The sequence below is a fragment of the Coregonus clupeaformis genome, chromosome 30 (genome assembly GCF_020615455.1).
Source record: "Coregonus clupeaformis isolate EN_2021a chromosome 30, ASM2061545v1, whole genome shotgun sequence".
In the NCBI taxonomy this organism is placed as follows: domain Eukaryota; kingdom Metazoa; phylum Chordata; class Actinopteri; order Salmoniformes; family Salmonidae; genus Coregonus; species Coregonus clupeaformis.
The window spans coordinates 26,904,053-26,925,487 of NC_059221.1; the positions used below are offsets into that span (position 1 = coordinate 26,904,053).

Here is a 21,435-nt window from a genome sequence, read left to right on the forward strand (position 1 = left end):
CTGCCCATGTACGCCTGCAAAGGGCGATTAGGAGACAGAAGGCGAGTGCCGACCGCCACCGCAGTGAGGCTCCGGTTTATGCACCGGGGGACCGGGTCTGGCTCTCGACCCGAAACCTGCCCCTTCGCCTGCCCTGCCGGAAGCTGGGTCTGCGGTTTGTGGGGCCCTTTAAAGTCCTGAGGAGGTTGAACGAGGTTTGTTATAGGTTACAGCTCCCCCTGATTACCGTATTAACCCCTCGTTCCATGTGTCTCTCCTCAGGCCTGTGGTAGCTGGTCCGCTCCAGGAGTCCGAGGTGCGGGAGGTTCCTCCGCCCCCATTGGACATTGAGGGGGCACCGGCGTACTCGGTCCGTTCCATCATGGATTCGAGGCGTCGGGTTGGAGGCCTGCAGTATCTCGTGGAGTGGGAGGGGTACGGTCCGGAGGAACGGAGCTGGGTTCCCAGGAGGGACATCCTCGATCCCTCCTTGTTAAGGGAGTTCCATCGTCGTCATCCGACTCGTCATCCGACTCGCCCTGCTCCGTGTCCTCTTGGCCGTCTCCGAGGCCGGTGTCGGGGTGGGGGGGGTACAGTCACGGATACGGCCGAGGCTGTCCCTCCTCCTCGTTCGGGCAGGCTTCGGCGGTCGTCGTCACCGGAGTACTAGCTGCCACCGATCGATGTTTCTGTGTCTCACTAGTTCTGTCTGTATTGTTCACACCTGTTACTCATTAGGCTTATTAGTTTCCCTATATTACCTCTGTTTTCCCTCCTGAGTGTGTGCGTGATTGTTCTTGTTACGTCGTCTGTTGAGCTGTTGTTTTTGCTCTTCCCTGCGTGGAGGGTTTGCTATATTTACTTGGAGTCGAGTAAAGCCATTTATTCTCAGTTCTGTGTCCTGCGCCTGATTCCGTTTCCCCACTGCACCCAGACGCTGACAACGTGTAAGAGGTGGTGGACGAGGAGGAAGAGTACGAGGACGAGGAAGAGCAAGACCAAGAACAGTAATTTCAGAAGAAATTCGAGCAACTGTGATAGACCATGTTGTTGTTCATGGAATGACAATGAGAGAAGCAGGACAAAAAGTACAACCCAATTTGAGCAGATTCTCTGTGGCCACCATAATCAGGACATTCAGAGAAGAGAACAGGTAATTGTTTATTTTTATTTTGGTCATTGAAAGTTTACTGTATACATTTGATTCAGTACATCACTTTGTCAATAGAAAGGGGACTGGGGAAAAAAAGAGACATTTTCTTACCATAAAATATTTTACATATAGAAGCAATGTCCATTACTATATTACTGTATGTATATGTTTGTAAGTGCATTTTCCCTTTTTGTAGAATTGCAAGACTACCACATGAGGGTGGAAGGCCTGCTATGTTCTCCCAACAGCAAGAGGCACTCATTGTTGATATGGTCCTTCAAAACAATGCCATCCGACTGTGTGAAATACAGCAAAGAGTTGTTGAACACAATGTAAACTTTGAAGGAATCAACAGTGTCAGCCTTTCTACCATTGACCGTGTCATCCAGCGCAACAGGGTATGCATGAAGCAAGTGTACAGAGTACCCTTTGAGCGCAACTCAGATAGGGTCAAAGATCTACGAGTTCAGTATGTGCAAGTAAGTGTACACTCAGACACTTTCAGCGCTGATGCTTACAGTACAATGCTATGCTACTAGCCTACTGTTACTGTAAACTGCACTATATTGTAGTGTATGTAAATCAGAAGTGCATACAAATGCACTATTGCAGAAGTCTGTCTTTCTGTATTACTTACTAAACTACTTATTTATTTTTATATAGAGAGAGTGTTTGAATTGGATTCCATGGAAAGCCCCATGAATACATTTTTGTAGATGAAGCAGGGTTCAATCTGGCGAAGAGGAGAAGGAGAGGCAGGAACATAATTGGCCAATGTGCCATTGTGGAAGTCCCTGGCCAGCGTGGTGGCAATGTCACCCTTTGTGCAGCCATAAGTAATCATGTGGTTCTCCACCGTTATGCAACCCTGGGGCCATATAACACTGAACATCTTCTTACATTTCTGGGTGGTCTTCGGGATGTTTTGTTTGAGCGTGCGCAGCAGGATCATCAGCAGGCAGTGCATCCTGTCTATGTCGTGGTTTGGGACAATGTCAGCTTTCACCGTGGTGTCTGGATACACAAGTGGTTCAACATCAACCAGCGATTCATAAATGTTTGCCTTCCACCATACAGCCCTTTCCTCAACCCAATAGAATCGTTTTTCTCTGCGTGGCGGTGGAAGGTCTATTACATTTACATTTACATTTACGTCATTTAGCAGACGCTCTTATCCAGAGCGACTTACAAATAGGTGCATTCACCTTATAGCCAGTGGGATCACCACTTTACAATGCTTTTGTTTTGTTTTTGGGTTGGGGTAAGGGGGGGGTAGAAGGATTACTTTATCCTATCCCAGGTATTCCTTAAAGAGGTGGGGTTTCAAATGTCTCTGGAAGGTGGTGAGTGACTCCGCTGTCCTGGCATCGTGAGGGAGCTTGTTCCACCATTGGGGTGCCAGAGCAGCGAACAGTTTTGACTGGGCTGAGCGGGAACTATGCTTCCGCAGAGGTAGGGGAGCCAGCAGGCCAGAGGTGGATGAACGCAATGCCCTCGTTTGGGTGTGGGGACTGATCAGAGCCTGAAGGTACGGAGGTGCCGTTCCCCTCACAGCTCCGTAGGCAAGCACCATGGTCTTGTAGCAGATGCGAGCTTCAACTGGAAGCCAGTGGAGTGTGCGGAGGAGCGGGGTGACGTGAGAGAACTTGGGAAGGTTGAACAGCAGACGGGCTGCGGCATTCTGGATGAGTTGTAGGGGTTTAATGGCACAGGCAGGGAGCCCAGCCAACAGTCTATGACCGAAACCCATATACCAGGGAAAATCTCTTACAGGCAATGGAATTGGCCTGTGGTGACATAGGTGTGGAGTGTTGTCAAGGCAGGATCCGGCACACCAGAGGGTTTTTCCCCCGTTGCCTGGCAAGGGACAACGTTGCCTGTGATGTGGACGAAGTCCTCTGGCCGGAACCAGCACAAAGACGTGATGCTGAGGCAGAATGAATCTCTCATTGACTTTGATTTCGTAGTTGCACAAAATGTTTGAGTGTACTGTAATGTGCTTTTCATTTAGAGTTTTCTTTGTTCTTTGGGCTTTTGCAGTTGGACTACTGTATTTTTATGCAAGTGCTGAATATACAGACATTCAATACTGTATTACTTGCAGTACTTACACTACACAATATATTGACTGTACTAAGTTGTGATTACTATATTGTGGTCCTCTGTAGCTCAATTGGTAGAGCATGGCGCTTGTAACGCCAGGGTAGTGGGTTCGATCCCCGGGACCACCCATACGTAAAAATGTATGCACACATGACTGTAAGTCGCTTTGGATAAAAGCGTCTGCTAAATGGCATATTATTATTATTATTATTACTATACTTTTTATTTTAATTGCAAAATGCATTTACTATATACAATAAATAAAAATATTCTGTAACTACATGCCCTGGACGCTGTGTTCTCCATTTTTTTGATGTAGTGTCTAATGAACGCTCTGTAGTGTTTATATATTGACTGACTGTGTGTATGATCTGAAAGCATTGTTTGATTTTGAGCACAGATTAAATGGTTTTGAGGCGATTGTTTGATTTTGCCAGAAGAGTCAGGGGTTTTGTGAATGTAGTTTGAAGATTTGGTTTTGTGTTTAAAGTTTTGAGAAAATGGGTGAAGGTTTCAAGAAATGTGTCTTAGCAATCGAGAAACTGTAATGTCCTCAAAATACACCATGTCAACACAGAGGCATCAAATATCAATTTCATTTTAATTGTTTAAGCTCTTCATATTCTGTCATCTTTAAGGATAAAAAAAAAGCAATCACATTAACATTGGACTGTATTGGTCTGTACGTTCCCTATATTCTGGATTGTCCTATATAGATGTGTATATATACAGCGAACTCCTTAAATCAGTAAAGAAAGAGACAGGTGAAATGGGCATGTGGAGTCATTATGACAACAGATACTGTACATAGATAAATCTATTTTGGATGCTTTGTGTCCTTGACTGGAAATAGTGCGCCTGCACTAACATCTCAGCTGTCGGAGAGAGAGGGAGGGAGAGCGAGAGAGAGAGAGAGAGAGAACGAGAGAATGAGAGAGATAGAATATGGTATGGTGATAAATCTTCAATCTTCAACTACTGCTGGAGAGACAGACAGCAGCTGCCATTGTCTGCCAGCTGGATTACAGGTCCCAGGTCAAAGGTCAAGCGCAGGACACCGAAGTATAGTCCAAAAGACTTTAGTTCAATTTCCAACAAGGAAAATACGAACAAACTTGCCCGAAGGCGAAACTACGCACGAAGGCGACAAAACAAAAGGCGCACTAAACATGTGCGTAAACGCTCCAACACAGTGGAGTGAAGCTCAACCGAGCGAATAAGCAATATACAAGCACAACACACGACATAAATAAATAAATCACACACAACACTAGACAAACACAACGAGAAACTTATAGGACACTAATTACGCTAAACGAGAACAGGTGTCACAACAAACAGACAAAAGCAAACGAACATGAAACATACAACGGTGGCAGCTAGTATTCCGGAGACAACGAACGCCGAAGCCTGCCCGAACAAGGAAGAGAGGCAGCCTCGGCCGAAACCGTGACAAATTCCCTTATTGTGGCAACAGATACTGCACATAGGTCTAAGTTGAATTCACCAATTTGTAAGTCGCTCTGGATAAGAGCGTCTGCTAAATGACTTAAATGTAAATATAAAACATAAATTATATATTGAGACAAACGTTCTATAATAGTGAGAGATGGTAAAAGTAAAACAAAAAATATTAAATTAATTGTGTTGCAAACCAGACTTGATTCTCACATGGACTCAAATAACCTTTCTGTGTTTCGCTGTCAATGGTCAATGGAGGTCATCCTCTTAGCCAATCACCTGCTTAGTAAAAAGGCACTGTGAAAATATTCAAGATTTCAGAATTCTCAGACCATGTAGTGCTATTGAAGGCGCAAGGACAGATTTATTAAGTGTTTGCACCTGTTGTTATAACAAAGCGAACCCATGTTTTCTATACTAGCTGTAAGGCTTTTCCTTCTCACAATCTTTCATTGACCTTTACCAGGAAATATCGGGGACCATATTCATCAATCAATCAATCAATCAATTTTATTTTATATAGCCCTTCTTACATCAGCTAATATCTCGAAGTGCTGTACAGAAACCCAGCCTAAAACCCCAAACAGCTAGTAATGCAGGTGTAGAAGCACGGTGGCTAGGAAAAACTCCCTAGAAAGGCAAAACCTAGGAAGAAACCTAGAGAGGAACCAGGCTATGAGGGGTGGCCAGTCCTCTTCTGGCTGTGCCGGGTGGAGATTATAACAGAACCATGCCAAGATGTTCAAAAATGTTCATAAGTGACAAGCATGGTCAAATAATAATCAGGAATAAATCTCAGTTGGCTTTTCATAGCCGATCATTAGAGTTTAAAACAGCAGGTCTGGGACAGGTAGGGGTTCCATAACCGCAGGCAGAACAGTTTAAACTGGAATAGCAGCAAGGCCAGGCGGACTGGGGACAGCAAGGAGTCACCACGGCCGGTAGTCCCGACGTATGGTCCTAGGGCTCAGGTCTCTCAGTTGGCTTTTCATAGCCGATCATTTAGAGTTGAAAACAGCAGGTCTGGGACAGGTAGGGGTTTCGTAGCCGCAGGCAGAACAGTTGAAACTGGAATAGCAGCAAGGCCAGGCGGACTGGGGACAGCAAGGTGTCATCATGCCCGGTAGTCCTGACGTATGGTCCTAGGGCTCAGGTTCTCAGAGAGAAAGAGAGAACGAGAGAATTAGAGAGAGCATACTTAAATTCACACAGGACACTGGATAAGACAGGAGAAGTACTCCAGGTATAACCAACTAACCCCAGCCCCCCGACACATAAACTACTGCAGCATAAATACTGGAGGCTGAGACAGGAGCGGTCCGGGAGACACTGTGGCCCCATCCGAAGAAACCCCGGACAGGGCCAAACAGGAAGGATATAACCCCACCCACTCCGCCAAAGCACAGCCCCCGCACCACTAGAGGGATATCCCCAACCACCAACTTACAATCCTGAGACAAGGCCGAGTATAGCCCACAGAGGTCTCCACCACAGCACAAACCAAGGGGGGGCGCCAACCCAGACAGGAAGATCACGTCAGTAACTCAACCCACTCAAGTGACGCACCCCTCCCAGGGACGGCATGAAAGAGCACCAGCAAGCCAGTGACTCAGCCCCTGCAACAGGGTTAGAGGCAGAGAACCCCAGTGGAGAGGGGAACCGGCCCGGCAGAGACAGCAAGGGCTGTTCGTTGCTCCAGCCTTTCCGTTCACCTTCACACTCCTGGGCCAGACTACACTCAATCATATGACCTACTGAAGAGATAAGTCTTCAGTAAAGACTTAAAGGTTGAGACCGAGTCTGCGTCTCTCACATGGGTAGGCAGACTGTTCCATAAAGATGGAGATCTATAGGAGAAAGCCCTGCCTCCCGCTGTTTGCTTAGAAATTCTAGGGACAATTAGGAGGCCTGCGTCTTGTGACCGTAGCGTACGTATTGGTATGTACGGCAGGACCAACTCGGAAAGATAGGTAGGAGCAAGCCCATGTAACGCTTTATAGGTTAACAGTAAAACCTTGAAATCAGCCCTTGCCTTAACAGGAAGCCAGTGTAGGGAAGCTAGCACTGGAGTAATATGATCAAATTTCTTGGTTCTAGTCAGGATTCTAGCAGCCGTATTTAGCACTAACTGAAGTTTATTTAGTGCTTTATCCGGGTAGCCGGAAAATAGAGCATTGCAGTAGTCTAATCTAGAAGTAACAAATGCATGGATTAATTTTTCTGCATCATTTTTGGACAGAAAATTTCTGATTTTTGCAATGTTACGTAGATGGAAAAAAGCTGTCCTTGAAACAGTCTTGATATGTTCGTCAAAAGAGAGATCAGGGTCAAGAGTAACGCCTAGGTCCTTCACAGTTTTATTTGAGACGACTTTACAACCATCAAGATGAATTGTCAGATTTAACAGAAGATCTCTTTGTTTCTTGGGACCTAGAACAAGCATCTCTGTTTTGTCCGAGTTTAAAAGTAAAAAGTTTTCAGCCATCCACTTCCTTATGTCTGAAACACAGGCTTCTAGCGAGGGCAATTTTGGGGCTTCACCATGCTTCATTGAAATGTACAGCTGTGTGTCATCCGCATAGCAGTGAAAGTTAACATTATGTTTTCGAATAACATCCCCAAGAGGTAAAATATATAGTGAAAACAATAGTGGTCCTAAAACGGAACCTTGAGGAACACCGAAATGTACAGTTGATTTGTCGGAGGACAGACCATTCACAGAGACAAACTGATATCTTTCCGACAGGTAGGATCTAAACCAGGCCAGAACTTGTCCGTGTAGACCAATTTGGGTTTCCAGTCTCTCCAAAAGAATGTGGTGATCGATGGTGTCAAAGGCAGCACTAAGGTCTAGTAGCACGAGGACAGATGCAGAGCCTCGGTCTGACGCCATTAAAAGGTCATTTACCACCTTCACAAGTGCAGTCTCAGTGCTATGATGGGGTCTAAAACCAGACTGAAGCATTTCGTATACATTGTTTGTCTTCAGAAAGGCAGTGAGTTGCTGCGCAACAGCTTTTTCTAAAATTTTTGAGAGGAATGGAAGATTCGATATAGGCCGATAGTTTTTTATATTTTCCGGGTCAAGGTTTGGCTTTTTCAAGAGAGGCTTTATCACTGCCACTTTTAGTGAGTTTGGTACACATCCGGTGGATAGAGAGCTGTTTATTATGTTCAACATAGGAGGGCCAAGCACAGGAAGCAGCTCCTTCAGCAGTTTAGTAGGAATAGGATCCAGTATGCAGCTTGAAGGTTTAGAGGCCATGATTATTTTCATCATTGTGTCAAGAGATATAGTACTAAAACACTTAAGTGTCTCTCCCGATCCCAGGCCCTCGCAGAGCTGTGCAGATCCAGGACAGCTAAGCCCTGGAGGAATACGCAGATTCAAAGAGGAGTCCGTAATTTGCTTTCTAATGGTCATGATCTTTTCCTCAAAGAAGTTCATGAATTTATCACTGCTGAAGTGAAAACCATCCTCTCTTGGGGAATGCTGCTTTTTAGTTAGCTTTGCAACAGTATCAAAAAGAAATTTTGGATTGTTCTTATTTTCCTCGATTAATTTGGAAAAGTAGGATGATCGAGCAGCAGTGAGGGCTCTTCGGTACTGCACGGTACTGTCTTTCCAAGCTAGTCGGAAGACTTCCAGTTTGGTGTGGCGCCATTTCCGTTCCAATTTCCTGGAAGCTTGCTTCAAAGCTCGGGTATTTTCTGTATACCAGGGAGCTAGTTTCTTATGACAAATGTTTTTCGTTTTTAGGGGTGCAACTGCATCTAGGGTATTGCGCAAGGTTAAATTGAGTTCCTCAGTTAAGTGGTTAACTGATTTTTGTCCTCTGACGTCCTTGGGTAGGCAGAAGGAGTCTGGAAGGGCATCAATGAATTTTTGTGTTGTCTGAGAATTTATAGCACGACTTTTGATGCTCCTTGGTTGGGGTCTGAGCAGATTATTTGTTGCGATTGCAAACGTAATAAAATGGTGGTCCGATAGTCCAGGATTTTGTGGAAAAACATTAAGATCTACAACATTTATTCCATGGGACAAAACTAGGTCCAGAGTATGACTGTGGCAGTGAGTAGGTCCAGAGACATGTTGGACAAAACCCACTGAGTCGATAATGGCTCCGAAAGACTCAGAGTAATAAACCGTCTCAGAGTAATAGCACGGATCAGTTTAGCCTTTTAGACAGGGGGGACGTGATCCTAGATCAGCACTCCTAAGATTCTTTATGAATACGGGCCCAGGTGCAAACGTTGAACTAGTAAATCTGATCCTATAAGTGTCTATGGCGTATGCTCAGATAACACAGTCTGTTTTGGTTGGCCATGCAGCAGGTCTGCAGGTGTCTGTTGGAGTGTTTGGTATCTGTTGGTTTCAGGCACACCACAATGTGGACACCACAATGAAGTAGGAGTAGGATGATTGGATGTGGTTTTGAGAAATTAGACATGAAATGCAACAAGGGGTCATACTGGGAGAAATAGTAGCAGACGGACAGTGACCGAGGTGTTCCAGAATACAGTAAGTGTTGCTGCAATCATATTCCACTCCACTCCCAGATAAGGTTACGTTTTTATGTATACTAAACTTATTATATTGGGAAACATTAATCGACGGTGTCGACATATATGGTGGTTGTCTTAGTTACACGAATAGTGTGTGTAAACAGAGGAGATGCAAGGCCCTTGTGACACTACAGGGAGGAAAACGTGCGGTCAAGCAGGGTCGCAAAGCAGAAAGAGAAAACTCCCAAGAATTTCTCAGGAGTGTGGTCTCTGTGTCTCGCTGCCTGCTGGCTGGTAGTGGTTGGTGGTGGGGTGGGCTGGGGAGGTATTGGACACAAAGCAGCCTTTCATTCCAGCTGGACTCCGATTTGAGAGCTTGGAGAGATTTTTTATTCCTTCCTGGCCATACCGTACAGTGGGCTATACCTCTTCTGGCTCGTGGCCAATGGAAATGGGCCGTAGATAAACTGTCTGTTTGGGCTGTGAGAAAGCACTCCGCTGGTTGACGTCACAGTAATTATTTGACCCCTCCGATATGCAGTCTCTGACTGGACCTCCTCTATTGGTTTGTTTGGTATACCAGGGGCTGGGGTTGGAGAGGAGAGAGGTGGGGAGAGGAGAGGTAGGTGGTTTCTTAAAGACGAATGAAAGGAGGTCTTTGTCCTGAAAATGTTTTCCTTTTATTTTTTTCACCCACTCCCCTACTTCCTCTCGCCACTCCTCTCTCCTCTCACCTTTGGGGTTTCTCTGTGGTGTGTGGCCAAAAATCATGTCTTGGGGGTGAGAGTGTATAAAAGCCCTTCAGAAGTTGAGATTCCTCACACTCACTTTGAAAGGGTTTCTGTCCAAAGGAAGGCTGACCAAGAGAGTCCATGGCAGAGCTGACCATGAACAGATTAGCGCTCCTATATTTCTGCTTATATGCAGCAGCCTCACTAATTGATGGGAAGCCCAGCAGGAGAACAGAGAAGCCCAGGAGCTCCAAACCCGTGGTAGCAGCTGATTCACCTGAACTGGATGATACTGATGATGCTCTCCTCCCTGGTAAGTTTTCAACATGCTCTTGGAAAAGGATGGTGGGGGCAACATGCATGCATACTTCACAGAGCTTCTAGTTTTTGTGATTACAGTGTGTTCTCCCAAGTCAAGGGTGGTCCACAATCCTTCAGAAAGAACTGCACTGAGTTTTCAAAGACTGAATTTGAGTGTGGTGCATATCTTTTTTATTTAGCATCAGTTTCATGTGGACTTTACCTGTGGGTCATGTGTAGTTTGGGTGAGTAGTGCTGTGTGTATGTGTGTGTGTGTCTGTCGTTCTGTCTGTCTTGCAGGTGGCAGAGGGCAGTGCTCTGTGAATGGGATGTCCCTGTTTGACAGGGCCATGTGGTCGCCTCAGCCCTGCTCCGTGTGCCAGTGTCAGAGGGGAACTGTCAGCTGTCACCCTGTCCCCTGCAGCGGTAGGCTGGCAGCTGCTCAAATAACAAACATTTACTAGCTACATTTACACTGCAGCCACTTCTGCCTTCACTCCTATTATTTATCATTCAAGTTGTAGATTGTTATGGAAGGATTGTAATCTTATTTGTGGTTATTATATTTAATGCCAGCTTTTTTGTTGAAATGGTCCATGCTGACATAAAGTGTACAAACTGATCAGGGCATGGAATTGTGTACAGTATGTGTACATACAGTTGAAATTGGAAGTTTACATACACCTTAGCCAAATACATTTAAACTCAGTTTTTCACAATTCCTGACATTTAATCCTAGTAAACATTCCCTGTCTTAGGTCAGTTAGGATCACCACTTTATTTTAAGAATGTGAAATGTCAGAATAATAGTAGAGAGAATTATTTATTTAAGCTTTTATTTATTTCATCATATTCCCAGTGGGTCAGAAGTTTACATACACTCAATTAGTATTTGGTAGCATTGCCATTAAATTGTTTAACTTGGGTCAAACGTTTCGGGTAGCCTTCCACAAGCTTCCCACAATAAGTTGGGTGAATTTTGGCCCATTCCTCCTGACAGAGCTGGTGTAACTGAGTCAGGTTTGTAGGCCTCCTTGCTCGCACACGCTTTTTCAGTTCTGCCCACAAATTTTCTATAGGATTGAGGTCAGGGCTTTGTGATGGCCACTCCAATACCTTGACTTTGTTGTCCTTAAGCCATTTTGCCACAACTTTGGAAGTATGCTTGGGGTCATTGTCCATTTGGAAGACCCCTTTGCGACCAAACTTTAACTTCCTGACTGATGTCTTGAGATGTTGCTTCAATATATCCACATAATTTTCCTTCCTCATGATTTTCCTTCCTCATGATGCCATCTATCTTGTGAAGTGCACCAGTCCCTCCTGCAGCAACGCACCCCCACAGCATGATGCTGCCACCCCCATGCTTCACGGTTGGGATGGTGTTCTTCGGCGTGCAAGGAACCCCCTTTTTCCTCCAAACATAACGATGGTCATTATGGCCAAACAGTTCTATTTTTGTTTCCTCAGACCAGAGGACATTTCTCAAAAAATTACGATCTTTGTCCCCATGTACAGTTGCAAACCGTAGTCTGGCTTTTTTATGGCGGTTTTGGAGCAGTGGCTTCTTCCTTGCTGAGCGGCCTTTCAGGTTATGTTGATATAGGACTCATTTTATTGTGGATATAGATACTTTTGTACCTGTTTATTCAAGCATCTTCACAAGGTCCTTTGCTGTTGTTCTGGGATTGATTTGCACTTTTTGCACCAAAGTACATTCATCTCTAGGAGACAGAACGCGTCTCCTTCCTGAGCGGTATGATGGTTGCGTGGTCCAATTGTGTTTATACTTGCATACTATTGTTTGTACAGATGAACGTGGTACCTTCAGGCGTTTGGAAATTGCTCCCAAGGATGAACCAGACTTGTGGAGGTCTACAATTCTTTTTCTGAGGTCTTGGCTGATTTATTTTAATTTTCCCATGATGTCAAGCAAAGAGGCACTAAGGTTGAAGGTAGGACTTGAAATACATCCACAGGTACACCTCCAATTGACTCAAATGATGTCAATTAGCCTATCAGAAGCTTCTAAAGCCATGACATCATTTTCTGGAATTTTCCAAGCTGTTTAAAGTTACAGTCAACTTAGTAGACCACTGATAATCTCCCTCGATCTGGGGCTCCACGCAAGATCTCACCCCGTGGGGTCACAATGATCACAAGAACGGTGAGCAAAAATCCCAGAACCACACGGGGGGACCTAGTGAATGACCTGCAGAGAGCTGGGACCAAAGTAACAAAGCCTACCATCAGTAACACACTACGCCGCCAGGGACTCAAATCCTGCAGTGCCAGACGTGTCCCCCTGCTTAAGCCAGTACATGTTCAGGCCCGTCTGAAGTTTGCTAGAGTGCATTTGGATGATCCAGAAGAGGATTGGGAGAATGTCATATGGTCAGATGAAACCAAAATAGAACTTTTTGGTAAAAACTCAACTCATCGTGTTTGGAGGACAACGAATGCTGAGTTGCATCCAAAGAACACCATACCTACTGTGAAGCATGGGAGTGGAAACATCATGCTTTGGGGCTGTTTTTCTGCAAAGGGACCAGGACGACTGATCCGTGTAAAGGAAAGAATGAATGGGGCCATGTATAGTGAGATTTTGAGTGAAAACCTCCTTCCATCAGCAAGGGCATTGAAGATGAAACGTGGCTGGGTCTTTCAGCATGACAATGATCCCAAACACACTGCCCGGGCAACGAAGGAGTGGCTTCGTAAGAAGCATTTCAAGGTCCTGGAGTGGCCTAGCCAGTCTCCAGATCTCAACCCCATAGAAAATCTTTGGAGGGAGTTGAAAGTCCGTGTTGCCCAGCGACAGCCCCAAAACATCACTGCTCTAGAGGAGATATGCATGGAGGAATGGGCCAAAATACCAGCAACAGTGTGTGAAAACCTTGTGAAGACTTACAGAAAACGTTTGACCCGTGTCATTGCCAACAAAGGGTATATAACAAAGTATTGAGAAACTTTTGTTATTGACCAAATACTTATTTTCCACCATAATCTGCTAATAAATTCATTAAAAATCCTACAATGTGATTTTCTGGATTTTTTTTCTCATTTTGTCTGTCATAGTTGACATGTACCTATGATGAAAATTACAGGCCTCTCTCATATTTTTAAGTGGGAGAACTTGCACAATTGGTGGCTGACTAAATACTTTTTTTCCCCAATGTATTTGGGCTGCAAAATTGAGGTGCAGTTAAATCTAATGAACTTATCCTCTCCAGCAGAGGTAACTCTGGGTCTTCCTTTCCTGTGGCGGTCCTCATGAGAGCCAGTTTCATCATAGCGCTTGATGGTTTTTGCGACTGTACTTGAAGAAACTTCAAGTACAAAGTTCTTGAAATTTTCCATATTGACTGACCTTCATGTCTTAAAGTAATGATTGACTGTCGTTCCGCTTTGCTTATTTTAGCTGTTCTTGCCATAATATGGACTTGGTCTTTTACCAAATAGAGCTATCTTCTGTATACCACCCCTACCTTGTCACAACAGAACTGATTGGCTCAAACGCATTAAGAAGGAAAGAAATTCCACAGATTAACTTTTAACAAGGCACACCTGTTATTTGAAATGCATTCCAGGAAACTACCTCATGAAGCTGGTTGAGAGAATGCCAAGAGTGTGCAAAGCTGTCATCAAGGCAAAGGGTGGCTACTTTGAAGAATCTCAAATATAAAATATATATTATAGATTATATTATAGATTTGTTGAACACTTTTATGGTTACTACATGAATCCATATGTGTTATTTCATTGTTTTGATGTCTTCACTATTATTCTACAATGTATAAAATTGTAAAAATAAAGAAAAACCCTTGAATGAGTAGGTGTGTCCAAACCTTTGACTGGTACTGTATATACTGTATAAATATGAATTTCACATATATTGCCCTCTCCCTCAGGTTCAAATAGCCAGCAGACAGTGGCTCCCAAAGCCAAGAAACCCTCCCCTAATGCAGAGAAGAAAGAGGGGATCCCAAAACAGAAGAAGAGTCTCCAAAGGACATCAGAAGAAGGAGGAGCAGCACATCAGAAGAAGGAGGAGCAGCATGTTACTCCAGCGAAAGCGGTGGGTGCCCACCCAATGGTGCCCATGGGAATATGAAGAAGGCAATGCTATGGGACCTGCACAGCAGATGAACTAACAATGCTTTGACTATTGTATTAATGCTTTGCCTATGACTGAGTATTGACTGACAGGGATATTTTGAGGTATTTAAGATATCTAATTTGATATATTTTGTGTGTGATGTCTATGTTGTACAGGTTGCTGTTATGAAATCCGTGGCCACCCAGAACAAAAAGCAAGAAGTAGCGGTAAAGAAACAGGAAGTGGCTGTGAAGAAACAAAAAGTGGCTGTGAAGATACAGAAAGTGTCTGTGAAGAAACAGGAAGTGGCTGTGAAAATAAAAGTCAGGAAGACCGAGGTCCCCATGGCTAAGAGGCGTAACCCGACGATAACCAAAGACAGCCTTCCGTACCTTCCCTACGATGACAATGACAATGATAATCATGATGACCATGACCACAGCGAACATGACGATAATGACGACGATGACGATTACATCATCAGGGCCACCGGAAAACCCACCATGAGGTTGGCACCAATGGGGAGACCAGTCACCATGGCGACTGGCCGACTGGCTACTACCACCACTAGGAAACCCATGGCGAGGGCACCGGGGCCGGGACGTGCTGTAGTCACATTCCCCAGGAGACACAGCATCATGGAGTCTCTCCCTGCTGGCTGCCTACTCTCTGAGTCTCTGATCGCCTGTGGCAGCACTGGCATGGTCCACATCCCTATCCTCTCAGACCAGGGGGTCAAGACCCTCTATCTGGCAGGTGAGGCGATACAGAGATCTCACATGTTATTAGAGGGACAATTAGTAGAGTCAAGAGGGGGGACAATAATCTGAGTTCAGGTTTACTAAAATGGGTACCTATGTTTAATAAGTTGGAATTTCGGGAAGGCAAAGGATTTACCGTTGTGTGCTTCAATACAATCAAATGTCCTTTGCGGCATTTACACAGTTGCATATATAAACATATTTTGTACACAAAGGTACTGCATAAACATTAAGGCAGGTCCAATGGCATGTGGACCCAGGCCTTACTCTGTTTGAGGTGACTGGGTCAGCATGTGTTCTATTCTCTTATAAGACAATAAGATCAGTAAGATCCCTCCCCGGGCGCTGGCTGGGCTGCCCAACCTGGAGTGGCTGGACCTGAGCAAGAACAAGCTGGACGACTCCGCCATTAGCACTGACCTGTTCCAGGTGAGTCTGAGAGCATCGTTCATTTCAACACATTTGGCTTTAGTTCCAGTTGGACCTCTACTGTTCTGCCAGACCCACCTGTACATCTCAGCCTCATGTTACTAAGGGCTCTATTGACCATTCTCATGCTGCATTACCTGGATCCCTCTCAGCCTGTTATCATAGAATATAAACATAATATTATGTCACAGTGTATTGGTACAGAATAGTACAGGTATGTGCATGCCACAGTCATTTAAGTTATAGGTAGTGCCTAATGTATCAACAAGATGATCCATCTTGTAGTTGGAGTGCTAGGACTTCTGCTGTCTCCCAGGTAGAGCATAAGAACAAAAGTTGAATCTGGCCCCATCTAGACGAATGTCAATTAGCTGTTGCAATGAACATGGGAATATTATCGGTCAACATACAAGCCACAACTAAAAACAGAACAATCCTTTTTGGCAAGGTGTCCTAACATGCACCTGTTCCCACTAAGGTGTCAGAGTCCCTGATGCCAGGAGCTCACGTGCTAAAAACTCCCTTCAGAGAGCATTAGTGTTTATTAACTACTTCTCAGAGTTGACAAAGACTTGATAACAAAACATGTCATGAAAAGCACTTCATGAATAAGACATAGGGTGGAATTCAATCAAATCACCACTGGGAGAACTGCCATTGCTGTAAAAAATCATATTATTCCTGCACCATTAAAAAATACTATTGTGTACTTAGCCTACTAGCCTGTTACAGCGTTTAATAATCGTGTAGGTTATTCAACTGGTAGTTACACAGGTTATACTGGCATAAGGCCCATGTCATAGGCCTTATACCAAAAATAAGTGTTTCATTTTGTACATCTCTTAAAGCTGGAATCCGTAGCGGTGAAACTGCCACGTCGATTTGCGATATAACAACAACAAATACCTCAAACAACGAACACAGTTTTTTCCCTCGGACATGATTGCACGCGCGATAGAACAGCAGAGTATGTACTACAAAAAATGTTTTACCACGATGCTGGATGCTCCTCTGCTCCGTTTCATAAACAAAACAAAAACAATAACAAATGCGCCTGGGGCGACCAGTGGCGCTGATTCACCTTATGCAGATCTCAGCTATAAACAGCAAAGTAGAAACATAAGGTAACATTGCAGTTCTTGAGCTTGGCCGTGAGAGAGAGAGGGACACTGGTTAAAACACACTTAGCACTCGAATGTTCTAAGGTGGGTGGATTCTTGGCTTGTTTCAGAACCTGACCAAGCTGAGGAGGCTGAATCTAGATGGCAACAATCTGACCAAAGTCCCCTCATTTCTACCGCCGTCCCTGGTGGAGCTGAAGATCAATGACAACAAGATCCTGGGTCTCACACCTAGCAGCTTTAAAGGTATAGAATGGTGGGGTTTACGGAGAGAGAGAGAGAGTATGTGTACAAAGCTTTGTTCGTTCAAGCTTAGCTTGTGTCTGAGCACCTACTATTTCAAATCACCTCAGATAGGATGTGCAGATTAGCACATTAGCGTTGTTGGCGTAGCTCATTTAGCAACGAATATCAGCAAAACAAGTCAAATTACATTGGATATTATTGTATGTTGATATTGTCATGTTGGAATTTGAAAATGTGTCTCTCCTCAGGTTTGTCCAAACTGCTGACACTCGAGCTCGAGGACAACCACTTCCACGATGGGAATGTGTCACCTTTGACCTTCCGGCCCCTCAAGAAACTCATCTATCTGCGACTGGAAGACAACAAGTTCCGGGCCATCCCCTCGGGGCTTCCTGTGACCCTGCAGGTCAGTGATTGGACGAGGTGCCTGTGATGTCACTGTAGTGAGCATGCAGGAGCCAATAATATGCAGTAGCCTCAGTCCAACAAAGGAGCATAGCTCTCAGACATTTGAGACGTCACTTATTTTCCCTTATTTGAAATAAGTATTGGAATAGTCCACAGACTCTTCAATAATGTAGTAACATGAGAGGTTTCGGATGTTTTACTAAACATACTATTTTGGGTAATTGCGAGCTAGGTGCACATACAGTGCATTCGGAAAGTATTCAGACCCCTTGACCTTTTCCACATTTTGTTACGTTACAGCCTTATTCTAAAATTGATTAAATTAAATGTTTACATTTGAGTCATTTAGCAGACGCTCTTATCCAGAGCGACTTACAGTTAGCGAGTGCATACATTTTCATACTGGCCCCCCATGGGAATCGAACCCACAACCCTGGCGTTGCAAGCGCCATGCTCTACCAACTGAGCTATCACTCAACAATCTACACACAATACCCAATAATGACAAAGTGAAAACAGGTTTTTAGATTTTTCTGCAGATTTATAAAAAATAACAGGAATACCTTATTTACATAAGTATTCAGACCCTTTTCTATGAGACTCAAAATTGAGCTCAGGTGCATCTTGGTTCCATTGATCATCCTTGAGATGTTTCTACAACTCAATTGGAGTCCACCTGTGGTAAATTCAATTGATTGGACATGATTTGGAAAGACACACCTGTCTATATAAGGTCCCACAGTTGACAGTGCATGTCAGAGCAAAAACCAAGCCATGAGGTCGAAGGAATTGTCCGTAGAGCTCCGAGACAGGATTGTGTCGAGGCACAGATCTGGGGAAGGGTACCAAAAAATGTCTGCAGCATTGAAGGTCCCCAAGAACACAGTGCCCTCCATCATTCTTAAATGGAAGACGTTTGGACCACCAAGACTCTTCCTAGAGCTGGCTGCCCGGCCAAACGGAGCAATCAGGGGAGAAGGGCCTTGGTCAGGGAGGTGAGCAAGAACCCGATGGTCACTCTGACAGAGTTCCAGAGTTCCTCTGTGGAGATGGGAGAACCTTCCAGAAGGACAACCATCTCTGCAGCACTCCCCTCACCCTCATAACAATACGGTAGGTCCCCCTCACCCCCCTAACAACACGGTAGGTCCCCCTCACCCCCCTAACAACACGGTAGGTCCCCCTCACCCCCCTAACAACACGGTAGGTCCCCCTCACCCCCCTAACAATGCGGTAGGTCCCCTCACCCCCCTAACAATATGGATACTCAAGGGGTTTTGCGGCTTGTATTTCCAGACACTTCACTTGTCGGATAACAGAATAGAAGAGGTGCATGAGGGGATCCTCAACAAGACCGTAAACCTCAGGTTTCTGGATCTCAGTCATAATAGGATCCGGGAGGACCGCATAGCCCCAAGGGCCTGGATACACCTGTTGTAAGTCCCAACAACCTCTCTCCATTCTTGCTTTTGCAGCATTTAGGAGGTTATTGTCCAGTGTAATGATTACTGTTACTCTGGTTTTGAACACCACCTTGAGGGGAATGTTGGAAAACATTTTATTCCTATTTCTGATCTTGCAGAAAAGTGACCTCAGTATTTATTTTTTGAATGCATTTTTTTAAACAAAAGTTTTAGTAAAATGCATGAATATAAACATGATTGCATAACAGGATTCTTAAGCAAAAGTTTAAATGATGCAATTAATCTGACACTCTGTACATGTGTTAGTCTCCCAGTTTCCTGGCAATAACGAGTGGAAAATATAATGTTAATTGCATCTTAGAAGAAAGAGGAGAAAAGGAAAAACAAGAGAATAGAGGGCAAAGCCACGGAGGATATTGTTTTGGGGCGTGCTGATGTGGCTGGCTTGACAGCGGAGCAGCAGACACAGTCCAGGTTTATGATAGGTTGTAGAGAGTGTCAAGCCCAAAGGGAGGGACTGCAGGCCATCTGCCTTTGTGTGAAGGCTCTTAGTGGTTTGAAACTCCTACAATGTTGTGAGACAAATGTGATGGATTTGATGGAACCCTCTGGTGAAAGATGGAGAAAAGGGAAATATTGAACCAGCCTTCTGAAGGAAAGGTGGACTAGTAATATAGTCCTAAGATTGAAAAAGTCCCCTTTTAACTCAGTCAATTGGAGACATAATGCAGTACATTACCCTCCATCTCTTCATGTCTTCTAAACTTTTCACATCTCCCTGTATTTTCCCTACCATTTCAGAAAGTTGGAGTCATTGGACCTGTCGCACAATAAGCTGGTGCATGTCCCTTCCTTCCTCCCTGTGGGCCTACAGCAGCTCCACCTGCACCACAACCAGATCGAGCGGATCCCTGGCTACGTGTTTGGCCACATTAAACCGGGACTGGAACTTCTTCACCTGTCCCACAACAGGCTGGACAACAACGGCATTGATGATGTGTCCTTCCTGGGCCTGTACAACTCTCTGACTGAACTCCTGCTGGACCACAACCAGCTTCACTCCATCCCTAGGGGGCTACTGAAGCTCAAGATTCTGCAGCTCCTTCGCCTCAACCACAACGTTATCAGGTAACTCAACCAAAACGTTATCAGGTAACTCAACCAAAACGTTATCAGGTAGGTCTACCACAACGTTAGCAGGTAACTCAACCACAACATTATCAGGTAACTCAACCACAACGTTATCAGGTAACTCAACCACAACATTGTTAGGTAACTCAATCACAACGTTATCAGGTAACTCAACCACAACGTTATCAGGTAACTCAACTACAATGTTATCAGTAACTCAACCACAACGTTATCCGGTAACTTGACCACAATGTTATCAGGTAACTCAACCACAATGTTATCAGTAACTCAACCACAACGTTATTAGGTAACTCAACCACAATGTTATCTGGTAACTCAACCACAACATTATCTAACATAACTAACTTCCTCTGTCTGTCCTCTTCCTCCCACTGGGAGACTAACCAACTTGATAAGAGCACAGTAGCCACATGCAGTCTCTAACCATAATGATCTGAAATTGCTATTGTGAATCTCAATGTGTAATTTATGTTTCTCTCTCAGTCGTTATTTCCTTTAGTCGGATCAAAGGTTGTTCTGTCTTGTCTGAGTATCTGTCTTTCTGTCGGTGGTGACTGAGTGTCCATCATCTTTTTCTTTCCTCCCTGCAGATACGTTCCTCTGAACTCTCTGTGTGACACACGCCTGAGCGATGACTCACCCCTAGTCTCCGTTCACCTGGAGTACAACCTGATTGACCGGCGCCTTATCCCACCCATCGCCCTCTCCTGCATCAAGACCTACCACAGCATCATACTACAGCCCCAGAGTCATGAGGAAGATTACCAACATGAAGATTACTAGTACCCCCCTTCCTCACCTCCATCCTTCCTTTTCACCCCTCTCTCCCACCCCCTGTCAGTTTGTCCTGGGTTACACCTTGTCAGCGTTTCTCATTACATCATTTCCTCTGAGTCCGTCTCTGATTGTCTTCTTCTCTGATGAGTTGTGATTAGGTTAGTCAGACTTCTGATACCCAAGCGTTATGAAACAGGTGAAATTAGACTTCTATCCTAAATCTGACCATATTCCTAGGGCAATGTTTATGCAACCAGCCCTTTGTCAGTGGGCTTCATTATCACAATGAATGAGAAAGATTATGTGTGTGTCTTTGTCCTGTTTTAAAAGCTACATTCTGTAAAGCAGTTCTAGGTTTTACTTATGACTTTAATCTTGCTTGATACAGTAGCATGTATCGAAATAAAAATGATGTGTGGTTACCAAGGGAGATCCAGGTAGCTACTTGGCAGTAGTGAGAGCCAAAAGATGTCCAGGTGCCCTTTATACTACACTCACTGTTGTATGTACACCTGTTTCAACTTTGTGACAAACTTGTGTAATGAGAAATTGTGAAAATAAAAATTATTGAATAATTGCTAGTCATTGTCTATGGTAACTGTAAATAGTCTGAGTAAGTTTTAGTACCTCAAATAATCTGCATGTGTAGCACTGGGTAGAGACAGTTGCGGGGTGTTTTATTCTTAGTGGATTCTGTATTTGCCCTTTTAGTGCTGGGATAGTACTTTGTATTTTATTTTGGCCTTATACAGTAGCTTCAATAAAAATTGTTTAGCTCACCAGGA

The 21,435-nt window shown here is 44.4% G+C and overlaps 1 protein-coding gene across 3 annotated transcripts; it reads left to right on the top strand.

Moving 5' to 3' along the window:
• Positions 1-9,031: 9,031 nt before the first annotated feature.
• Positions 9,032-21,251, top strand: LOC121545544 (extracellular matrix protein 2-like). Of its 3 annotated transcripts, XM_041856143.2 has the most exons (11): positions 9,032-9,218; positions 10,054-10,246; positions 10,474-10,659; positions 14,145-14,311; positions 14,509-15,088; positions 15,407-15,522; positions 16,754-16,889; positions 17,138-17,295; positions 18,594-18,733; positions 19,523-19,849; positions 20,464-21,251. In XM_041856143.2, exons 2-11 carry the CDS (start codon positions 10,075-10,077, stop codon positions 20,654-20,656), a joined length of 2,175 nt encoding a protein of 724 aa, XP_041712077.1. In that variant the 5' UTR covers positions 9,032-9,218; positions 10,054-10,074; the 3' UTR covers positions 20,657-21,251. The 3 variants fall into 3 exon arrangements, with proteins under 3 accessions (XP_041712077.1, XP_045065449.1, XP_041712078.1); XM_045209514.1 differs by lacking the exon at positions 9,032-9,218 and having other exon boundaries at positions 9,924-10,246; positions 20,464-21,250; XM_041856144.2 differs by lacking the exon at positions 9,032-9,218 and having other exon boundaries at positions 9,925-10,246; positions 10,534-10,659; positions 20,464-21,250.
• The last annotated feature ends 184 nt before the right edge of the window (positions 21,252-21,435 follow it).